The sequence below is a fragment of the Vitis riparia genome, chromosome 12, assembly GCF_004353265.1.
Source record: "Vitis riparia cultivar Riparia Gloire de Montpellier isolate 1030 chromosome 12, EGFV_Vit.rip_1.0, whole genome shotgun sequence".
NCBI classification, from domain to species: Eukaryota; Viridiplantae; Streptophyta; class Magnoliopsida; order Vitales; family Vitaceae; genus Vitis; species Vitis riparia.
Genome location: NC_048442.1, coordinates 20,498,730 through 20,510,593, shown reverse-complemented (window position 1 = coordinate 20,510,593; position 11,864 = coordinate 20,498,730). Strand labels below are relative to the sequence as shown.

Sequence of the window (11,864 nt, the reverse complement as noted above, 5' to 3'; positions counted from 1 at the left end):
AACTCTTTGATTCTAGCAATATGATTTGGGGTTTCTACCCAAAATATACCATGGCCTGCTGATATATTTACACTCTTGTTTATTGCAAAATAAGAAGATAAATATATAGAACATCTCTCCTTTGGCTTGTTTCATAAGCGATCCACTTAATGAACAATAATAAACCTTGATGACCTGAAGACACAAATCGGATGAAATTGAAAACTGATTCCCAGTTTCCAACTTTGGTGAGTTTCACCTTCATCCAAAGTTCTATTCAAGGTTGATCTTACAACATGGTTTCGCCATTTCCATGCTCAAACTGCAAGGGCATGGAAGCTGCCGAATGTGAGAATCAGCTTACCTTTTGGACGATAAGGTAATATAAAATATTTATCTAATTGTTATGGTCACCCACTAAAATTTCTTATTGGTTTACAAACAATGGCACAAGTAATTTGTCCTCAGGATGCTATATACACCTCAATTCTAATGTGCAGATTACAATTCTAATGACACAGCCTGAATTATGTCCATGTCCCTACTTCAATTCCATGGAACACACCATTTTCTTCATGGCCACCTCCACCTGCAGAACTATCATCACAGCCACTACAACAATCTTTTTTCTGGCAAGGTGAACAAGAGTTTGGTGTGGTCCAAAATTGAAAGGTTTTTCAGGAGCCACAGTTACATTGATCACTGCTTCTATTATTGGGTTGTATTAATATTTTGCAGGAAACCTAACAATTAATGTCCTAATTTTTACTTCACTTCTGTATTTCTTGCAAAAACTACCCTATTTTGCTGGAAAACTCTCAGTTTGGAAATTGACAAATCAATAAAAAATCCTAGTGTTATTTTGAATGTCATATTCATGAATGGATAACCCAAGAAACTGTGGAAAATATATTCTGAATAATATCGTAGGGAATATATATGTAGTTCATATATATTACAAAGTTAACACAAGTTAAAATTCTTTCTTTTTCAATCTCATGTGTTGAATCAGCTTTCTGCACTCCCATCCAGATCCAGTGTGAATTTGCCCCACAAACGACAACTTTTCTCAGTCATTTTATAAATGATTAATATTTTGAAGTGGCATTGCAGGTGGGTCAGACATTGATGATGATTTCATACACCACAAGAGGGGCCATTCTTCTGACAACCAATATCACGTTACAGCCATTGTATTAACTACTCCCATTTATATGTTAATTGAAGAACATGGACTCCATTGACTCTGAATTAATATTTAATGCCTACATGTTTTCTAAACTTTTGTCAGCTTATCAAGAATATGTAGAACAAAAATACCCCTTCAACCTATTTTCCCTTCAAACCAGCCCTTACTTTGCGAGCCATTCCTTACCCTTCAACTTCATTTGTTACCCCTCAGGATAGAAAGTGTAGAGCATGTTTTCATTCATTTCAAGAGAACGAAAGGACAACATAAGAGAAAACGCAAAGTAAGTTTCATTACAGCCTTCTTCCATCGTAGTTCCTCTAAACTTTGAAAATGAACTTTCATACCGTCCAACATGTTGGAGTGAAAAGAAACCTTAAGTGCCTTGTTTTAGTTCCCTTTAGTTTTTTTAAATCAAACCCCATTTTTCATCCATTGGTATCATGAGTTGACTTAATTTATGAAAATGTAGGAAATGAAAGATTCATTGATGAAGAATATCAAATCGAAGAGGTATGAAAGTGAGAGAAAACGATGTTCTAAAACCCCTTCATCATCAACAAAAAATGAGAATAAATCAACTAAATTAGTAAACATTAATTTTATACTTGAAAAATTAGATTTTTAATTATTTTTTTAATGAATCTATTTGCTAAGAATTGATAATGTATTTGAATAGAATTTTTATGGAATTGAAATTCCAATTTTTCTCTATTAGGTTATAGTCCAAGGTCCAAAGTAATATCTTAATAATAAGAAAAAACCGAATTTAATTACTATCAAGTTCACTATTAACGGATTTTAAGTTGTTTTGGTTTTATTTGAATTCTTTTTTTAATGACGGATTTTAAGTTGTTTTGGTTTTATTTGAATTCTTTTTTTAATGACCTTATTTATTATGAATTGATAATGTAATTGAAAGGAATTTTCATGGAATTATTTGATCTAAATATTTTGAATTTTGATTTAAATATGCTAAATACGTGATGTTTAATTGATATCACTATTTTATGATATGTTTATTTTCTCAATCTTTTTTTATATTCTAGTCAATAAAACTTTAAAAATGAAATTGAAGTTGCAATTTTTCTTCGTATTTTTTACCATACCCTGAAATTGATAAATTTAAGGTCAACCTGCACCAACTAAAATTTTTCAAGTATTTCAATCAGTCAATGTGCAGCAAATAATGTAAGAACATTTTATTCAAGTAATAAGGTACTCTGGATAAGACTGTGCAACCAAAAAGGTTTCAGCGGCATGAAAGAAGGATGAAAATAAAAGGGCCCTGAATAAGAAGGAAAAAGATCATCTAAGAAATATACCTAAAAAGATCCGGTTTGTAGAAGGTTGGAAATTCCTAGGTTTTTACTCCCCAGGGTCTCTGGGTTTGTTTTCTATCCTGGAAATGCACTACCTTCGCACCAAGTTCCCCATTTCCATCTTTCCCCTTTACCCATTTTAAGGGGAAAAAACATGTCATTCAAGGGAAAAGAATGTGTAACAAAATTTCATTTTCCTCATCATATGAACCCTCTGAAATCCAAGACAAATTATCTGCCTCAAGATTATCACAGCAAGTACTTCTCCACAACCGTCCGACCAAACTTCTCTTGAACATCTTTGGGAGTTTCAATCTGGAAAAATGCAAAGATAAAAGTGGTTTGCAAAAAATTCTGGACAACAAAAAGGAATCAGAAAAATTCAATCATACTAGTATATATGGGTTACTTACAGCATTGAGAGCCTTGAACAGAGCCTTAACTGTGTTATGGGGATTCCTTGAGCCAATTACCTACAAGAGAGTTGAGATTAGAAACCAACTAGATATTAGCTACTACCCTTACCAGAAAGCTTCGACTGGCTGTCATAATACCTTGGATTTGACATTTTTGAAACCAGCTAAATTCAAAATGGTTTGGACAGTTCTGCCTGCTTTCATGCCTGTAGTAGTTTGTGCAGGCCAGAGATACACCTAAGATGATATAAAGGTTCAAGGTTATATTGAAACATTTGCAGGATAAAACATTTTTGCACATGAAGGAACGGAAAATAAGAAGAAAACAGTGAGATGATCCAAAACCTTGGTTTTCTTATATGTTGTCTGTACTGCATGAGCAATCGTATGCTCCTCATATCGTTCAACATAATGGAGATTTTGAAAGCATTTCTCATATGCCTGTTTGTTGTACAGCATTCAGTAAACAACAGAAAAAACATTATGTGAGTAAAATTACAAGTATTGAGTATCATGGAAGTGTATCCTTGTACGAGAAGGAAAATTTAACAGCAATGAGAACCTGATTATTTGAGGGTTTGATATAATCAAATAATCAACCTTTCCGTTACGGTAGCACATCAGAATTTCACGAGTGAAGACCAGAACTAAAATTTGAAAAGGGCACTAGAATGAGGAAGTATAAATATATTGATATGGAAACTTGCAGAAATCTAAAAAGTGTGAGGCCTAAGGCACATCCAATAAAACTATAAAAATAAAATAAAAAATGTAAAACAAGCGACCTTGCAAGGGCTAGATTTGAGAAGAAATACATGAAGATAATCCAGAGAGTTGAGAACCAGATACTTTTCATTGCCTCAGAAGCGATACAGCATTCAGACTATCAAAGAACTAGGGTAGGAAATAAGGAAGAATTAATAAGGAGGAGATGCAAGCCCTTGGAAACAGATTGTACCCCCATATTAATTTGAAAATATTAGAGAGAATCAAGACATGTTCATCTGAATTTATATTTTCTGTAAAACAAAGGAAGAAAAGAAAAGCAAATAACTGGAGAAACATACGAAAAATACAATTTCCAAGGAAAAAGAAAGATAGATACTTATCAAAAAAAAAAAGAAAAGGAAAGATAGATGTTTCAAAAATTTTAGAGGGATCAAAATTATAAGTAGCAGGGGACTCAAAGAGAGCGATTGAGAGAACACTGAGACACGTGTCCCATGTGACATGGAATGAACAGGAGCGGGTTGCCTATCCTGCTGTTAAAGTTTTCAGGCTTTGTAGAAAAGACGTAGGATTGAACCCACTTTTGTCAACATCACTAGGTGGGAGAGGAGTGGTCAGGAGAGGGATAACCCCATCGTATAGCTTACATATGAATCCTTGCCTTTGGATCAAAAGAGAAAACAAACAAAGAAAAAAAAAGCATGTGACTTGATCATAAAATCAGAAAATAGTCCCATGGGTCTTTTAAAAAAGGGAAGAAAGGCGCTATACGAGAGTGTGTGTGTGTGTGTGTAAGGAAGATATGATTATATTTAGCCTCAGGATCAGGAAAACAGACTCACGGGTTTTAAAAAAGCAGAAGAAAGGAGCTATAAATGGGTATAAAGTTCCACCTATAATATGCAAACAATTAAGAAATGCTTTCCGGACAACCACATTTCTTCTTTCACTGAAGTGTATATAGTCCAAAACAGAAAATGGTTGAATCAGTTTGGGTAGATATGTGGAATGTGATTTCACAACAAGAGTTGCCTAAAAATGACATTGGACTGATCTGTCCTGTTCCAGGAGTCCAGGGTGATTCTGCAGGAGATATTTTAAAACATTAAGAAAGGCACATCGCCCTCTGTTTCTACAGGCCACCAGATTGTGGAAGGCCCAAAAAATTAAGGCGCTCTATTTATAAATTTACTAGGGCCTAGATGGACATTACCTATGGGCCTATTCAGATTATTAGTAATGAAGATCCTCCAATGCCACAGGTTTGGCCAGATCTCAAGATTCAGGCCATGATGATATGGAATTTCACATAATATATCATACATCATCATAAATATTACATACCATATATAATATATTATGAACTATAAGTCATTATTTGGATCAAACTTTTAATAGGTTGAATTGACCAATAACTGACTCTGTTACCATAGTTACTATCAAAGAAACCTGAATTTTCCACAGATTATACATTGAGATCACATGCTAAATCCACCTAAGGAGATAGTCTTGTATCATGATCTAACTGATTGACAGATATAGCAGAACGCATGAATGGTATGGCAAACAACAATACTAAAAGCTTATAAAATATACCTTCTGGAGGGCAATTGGAATTGCTGGGCCTTTTGCTTTTGCATAACCAACAACACCATGATAGTTCCCACAAGCTAATATAGCGGTGTACTTGACCACTTGCCCCCCCTGGAGCCAATAAAATACAAATAAAAGCTGTAAAACTTCAGTCTATGACAAAAGAGAAACTAAAGAAAAGCAGTAATACCTTTGTAACTTTACATGTTCGATTTACATCAATCAGCTTCACATCAAAGCCCTGCCATTATTAATAACAACGTGAGTTAATAATAATAATAAATAAATTTAAAACACAGAGACTGTCACGTGCCATGTTGGTAAAGAAGTCGACTGGGGTGAAAACTACAGGCAGAAGGTGAAGTAATAAAAACATGAATTCATCCAAGAAAATTGGAAAAAAAAAATGTTTTGGGATTATCCAACCACTTTGCATAATGTGCCTGCATAAGATACTAAAATTAGAGGAAAGGGAGTTCCAAAATAATATTTGTTCTTCCAGGAAGCAGAACATTCGCTTTCCCCATTAACTAAGAAAATTCATGGAACAGGGCAGGCAGAATAAGGTGATTCTAGGGGTTTTTTTGGAGGTTCTTGACATTTTCTCCCAAGATAACACCGGGATATATACCTCCCTCTTTCTAAGAATAGCAATTTCTGAACCCAGTGCTCCTTCAAGATGTCAATGGTCTTAAGTCTTATAACAATAAGTCATGCAAATTCCAAGTCCTCCATATAACATCTGCATCCCAAAAAAGGGAAAAATACCGGTACAAAGTCTAAACTGTTGTACCAAATGAGAATAATAAGCTTGAACTCCCAAGCTATTTGAAGAGCCAATACAATTTGTTTAGATAATCTAAAACTTTCAAGTCTGAATATACCATCACCCAATATATAAGGATTCACCCAAGTTTAATCTTGAACAAGAGAAAAGTCATTCTATGATTGAACAACTCCATGGCTGACAGTGATGTTGTTCTAAAATGAATCCAGACTAAGTTCATAGAGTTCTCCAGCAACCATCAACCAGAATAGAAGCTTCATTATAAATCAAACCATGCAGTTTTACAGAAACAAACTGTAAATGACAATTGTTCTCCACACCTACAACAGAATAAAGTTTCTAACCCTTCAGATCAACTCTCTCCTGGCTATGAATCCGGTAATAAATTCCATCGCTACAACAAGCCTCAAGATCAACTATAGTCATATAGCCTTTTAACTTTTGCCCCAGTATGCAATAACACATAATGATACCATATGCAAAAATGTCAGGAGGAGGAAGAAGCTCTCCTACAATGTAACCACTCCAAGTATGGCTAATAAGCTAATATTTGGATGAATATACTTTTAGCTTGCTCATCTTGTGGATTCTATTTAAGGAATGTCATATATATGCTGCATGTTATTCACTGGTCATGGTTTTCCATATTATCCCTCGTCTTTTTTCAATATCCAACAGTCAACAAAATCATGGAATTATATGAATCAGACCACAGGCAAAAATACAGGAAAAAGAACAACTATTTTTTATAGACAAGTAAAATAAAATATTATAAACAAAGTGCCGAAAAAAGGGGGCTCAACCCAGTACATGGGGAGTATCCAAAGCATGCCAAAGCCCGCAAAAAGGACAAAAAAGGAACCTGGATTGAGCCAGGCTCAACTATCAACAAAATCTAGTTTAGAAGTATAAGTTTCTCTAGAACCATTAGTCCATGCATGCAACTTCTAATAAAGAAGTTTTTCATGGCTAGTTCTAATTGCTCCACTTCCCCAAACATCTTTGTAGTTCTCTCTTTCCGAATTGTCCAAAATAACAAAGGAGAGCCATTTTCCAAATGCCTCTTACCCACAAAGCTATCATGAAATCCAAGCATTAAATCCTAGATTGTGTGGAGAAGAACCCAGGAAACTCCAACTAAAACAAAAATGAGGCTCCACAAGCTAAAAGCCTGCTCACAACGCAACCAAATGATATTAGGAAATTCTTTACACTTGCAAAGGCAGCACTGATTGACCATCGTCCCAGATATGTTTCACCAACTGATCCATCATTATGACTTTTCCAATGTTACTTCCACAGAGAGAGAACCACCTTAGAATTAACTAGAGTCCCAAATCTTTTTGGCAGGAAAGTTGTACTCCCAACCCGTCAAAATCTTATAGTAGGATTTCACATTGAAAAGAAAGAAGGGAAGGGAAGAGGACAGAAAAAAAAAAAAAAGAAAAAAAAAGAGCTCTTTCTTTGAAGCATGCCAAATTAGTTTGTACCCTAGCAACCTCTCTTATTCACAATAAATGAACTCCTAAAACCACACATCCAACTCCCTCCAGGATCATTCCTTGCCTTCCAACCCAAAAATTCTCAAGGTAGCTAGATCAAAGGGAGTCTCTCACCTTTGTATGAGGTGAGAGACTCTCATCGGGTCAGTTTATGGAAAACTACAAGAAAGGAGTGGGATCTCTTTAACAAAAGAGTGCCCTTTGCAATGGGTAATGGGAGCAAAGTGAAGTTCTGGAAAGATAGATGGTGTAGTGAGGAGCCTTTAAGTGAGATTTTCTCATCCTTGTTTGTCTTAACTGAATTGAAAAAGGCGTAGTAAGCATATTAATGGGAGCAAAAGGAGGAAGGCAGAGACTAAAACTTGGTTTTTTCTCTTGGTTTTGTTTCTTTTATCTCTCTTGTATCTGTTCTTATATTAATATATTCTTCTTCGTTTCCGATAAAAAAAAAAAAAAAAAAAGGAGGAAGGCAGAGACTAAAACTTCTGTTTTGCAAGGAATATGAATGATTGGGAGTTGGATATCGTAGAGTGTTTCCTATTTAAATTCTAAGGACAATCGATGAATAGGGAGGAGGAGGATAAAGTAGTTTGGAAGGGCAATAACTGATGAAGGTTCTTTGTATAAGCCCTTTATTGGAGTTAGATTGTACCCTTCTCATTAGGGATAATTTGGAACTCCTAGATTCCTTCTAAGGTGAGCTTTTTCACTTAGGAGGCTTGTTAGGGTAAGGTATTGACTTTGGACAAGTTCCAAGGAAGAGGTTGCTCATCAGTCAACAAGTGTGCTTGATGCAAAAAGGAGGAAATCCATTGATCATGTTCTTCTTTATTGTGATAAGGCTAGGATTTAATGGCAGTTGGCTTTTTCTTTATTCGGTATTCCTTGGGTTATTTCTGGTTAGGTTAGAGAGACTCTTCTAGGGTGGGATGACTCTTTTGTAGGTAGAAGGCAAAAGAAATATTGGAGAGCCGCTCCCTTATATATTTTTTAACTATTTGGAAGGAAAGAAACCGAAGAACGTTTGAAAATGAGAAGATGTCAAATCAATGACTCAAAAGCATTTTTCTTAACAATCTATCTTTGGGGATTAAGGTGCACATAGATGGAGGCGCTATGCCTCTAATTGATTTTATAGATTGGCTAGATTCTTATTGAGGGAGGGAGTAGTTTTTTGTTTCCTTTTTTCTTTTTTTTTCTTTTTTTCTTTTTGCCTATTGGCGCTCATTGTATACGTCTTGTGTACTCTTGTGCGCCAGTTGCACTTTTAAGTACATTCTTTTATTTATCAGAAAATAAAAATAAAAAATAATTGGAGTTTCTCCACTCCAAACATCCAACCAGAAGAAAAATCAACTGGATGAACTTATTTAGCTATCATATTTAATGCTACAACCAACTGAAACTGGATTATTCTTATAGAAAGGGGAAAGCACAAGAATCAAATAACATCGAAAGTTCGAAATTACAAAAAGGCCATCAGAGATTAATCAATGCTTACATAACTAACACAGCAAAAGAAAGAAAGAAGCAATAGATTAGAATATCATATGGCCTCAATGGTTAAATACTGATTTTCTTTTATAAGTGACACTTAACTACAGCTATTTTTCTCAAATAGATATTTATCCCTATTTGGTAAGAACCACACAAAAGAAAGGACAAGATATAGCAGAATGATATGTAATTTTATTTTTTATTTTTTTTTATTTTTTGATATCTAAGCAGAATGATATGTATACTTACTTTTCTATAAAGAGGTCTTCTTTTCTTCTCTGTCAAAGAGTTCCTCTCCTCTGCCAGATCTCGGATCTCCTCCTCTAGAAGTTTCCCCTTTTTACCAAATGTATGATCCAACTCCGCCAATTTCTCTTCAAGTTTCTTGTCAATGGCATTAAGCTTCTCTAACAATATATCATCTCTCTCTTTCATGTCATCAAACTCACCATCATCATCTTCATCCATCTCAGCCCCTTGAATCATTTGCTTCTCCTTCTCAAACCCAGCATGTTCCAGAAGATCAACATTGGGTCCCACTTGTTGATGCTGTATGTATCCGTAATTGGCAGGATTGTTAGGATCATAAGCTTCCTTCCACTCAATTAACCTTACTGCCCTATTCAGCTTCTGTTGAAGAATGAACTTATCCTTGCCTTCTGCTTCTTTAAGACGGTTCATCAATTCACCAATAACCCTGTATTCTGGGCGGAGCTGGAGATGTTTTTGCTCAAACTTGTCGATTCTAGTCATCCACTTGAAAGCATCATCAAGTGTCTCTGTCAGGAAATGAGGGGGAAAAGTATACATATTTCATCAATGGAATGTTGATAACAAAAAAATGCACTCATCTCAACTGCAATACAACTCATAAGACAAATTAAAAAATAAATAAATAAGGCAAGAAACTTTTTTTTCTTCCTTTTTTTGTGGTTTTCACTATAAAATGGGAATATAACATTTCCAAGAAAATGGTATACGGTACATATAATACTTACAGATACAAATAAACACAGCCTGAAATTGTGAGATGTTACCCTTATAAATCCTTATTATGAAAATTCCTTTGCTATAACATCAGTCAATGCATTAGCCTTTTGAAAACATAGTTCCGACTAAAGTCATCAAGATACATACAATGAAGACCAACTTAAGAAAACACAAAAACACTAGCCTGAACATTGTTGAAAACATCAATGACTATCTATAAATCACCCTCAACTTCAACATTTCTAATGCCAATTTATTTGAATAAAAAACCATTATGAAAAGTCATGCATTGCACCACTAAATCAGAAGCATTGCCAAGAAAAGGCGGTTCCCATGAATCCACATCCATTGTTCATTTACTGATAAATTTGTCATCAGGTATCTTCCCGCTTTAGTTTCTGTGCATTTTGATTCAGTTATTTGACAACATATCAACAAAGCATTTTTCCCAGGTTCTCAGGTTACATATGTTAATAGGTTCTGACCATCATGAAGGATGTATGCAGTTATTGAATCAAAACTAGAGAGTTTCTACGTTTCCTTCAAACTGAAGTCCTTCTGCCTTTGTTAGTTACCTCTGAACTTTGTCATAATCAAGCTGAGGAGACTAATTGTGAAATGCTATTCTTTCCTGGATTTGAGTTAGTAAAGACACAACCTAGTTCACTTGTTTCTAATGATCACAAAAACATGTAATAGATGAGTCTCTGAACTGGAATCTTCGTTTCTCTATGTCAGAAATTCTGCTGCATCTTACCATTTCCGTTACCATAGCTATCAGCAAACTGCTCAGCCAGAAATTATTGCTCTTCAAGGTTTTACACTGGTATCAACATACTGAATATACTTCATAGTTTTTTAAGTTTTGAAACAAAATTCAAACGATTTAGTCGTATTAAATCATTAGCTATTTGATAAAGAGATAAGATTTTAAGCATCTGAATAAAGAAAAAAACTCTTTAACAACTCTTTGTATGGTTGCAGAGACAAAGACGAAAACAGAAAGACACGAACTTCACAAAATATTTCAAAAATTAGAAGATTACCGGCCTCAGCGAAGTTATTGAGTAGCTCCCCATGCCTCTTGAACTTCTTCTCAAACACCTCCGCGCGCTTCTTGACGGCCTCGGTGGTGAACCTCTCGTCATCCTCGTCGCTGTCGGAATCGGTACGCTCTTCGTACATGTTGAGATCGCCACTACTCTTCAGCTTCTCCTTCTCAAGCTTCTCGATCAATGGGCCAACGCCCATGTAGTCCTCTTCGTCTTCATCGTCAATCTCCTTCACATCGAGGCCCGCTCTTTTCCTCTGCTCTTTCTCCCTCTGCTTTTCGCGCTCTACTTCAGCGAGAAGCTCTTGCACTGTTCGAGCCGATGAGAAGAATCGACTGGTTCCAGGAAACGGAAAATGGGGTGTTTGGGCGGTAGGAAAGTGAGGGAAAGTGGAGAGTGGTTTGATAGGGGGTTTCTTGAAGATGATTTTACTGAAAATGAGACGAGAGATTGAAGATGCTGCGGCTTGTGATTTGATCGCCATTGTTACGGAATCATTGAAGAAAAGCCAGCACGCAGTGAGGATCGTAGAGATGAAAGAGTAGGGTTGATTCACTGAGGAAATGGCGACAGAAGTAATGGGCCGATCTCCGGCCGAGAACTAGCGGCCCAAGGCAGCCCAAAAAGTCAAGTGGGTCTATCACCCAAATGGGCTTCAGCGGATTGACTTTTGTTGGGCCTCTGTTTCTTCTTATAAAAAGAAAGAGAGAATTCTCTCTAGTGGGGTGTATATTACGATTTTGTAAAACTATTTCATTTAAAAAAAAATTAATTGTTAGGTCAGGGTCACATTGTAAAACTATTTCTT

The 11,864-nt window shown here is 35.6% G+C and overlaps 1 protein-coding gene across 1 annotated transcript; it reads right to left on the bottom strand.

Annotated features, from left to right (window-relative positions):
• Window positions 1–2,346: 2,346 nt before the first annotated feature.
• Window positions 2,347–11,605, bottom strand: LOC117927149. The gene is made up of 8 exons (XM_034846567.1): window positions 11,051–11,605; window positions 9,264–9,793; window positions 5,419–5,469; window positions 5,232–5,339; window positions 3,252–3,347; window positions 3,045–3,143; window positions 2,904–2,963; window positions 2,347–2,805 (listed from the first exon to the last, which is right to left on the bottom strand). Exons 1-8 carry the CDS (start codon window positions 11,538–11,540, stop codon window positions 2,740–2,742), a joined length of 1,500 nt encoding a protein of 499 aa, XP_034702458.1. The 5' UTR covers window positions 11,541–11,605; the 3' UTR covers window positions 2,347–2,739.
• Between the last annotated feature and the right edge of the window lie 259 nt (window positions 11,606–11,864).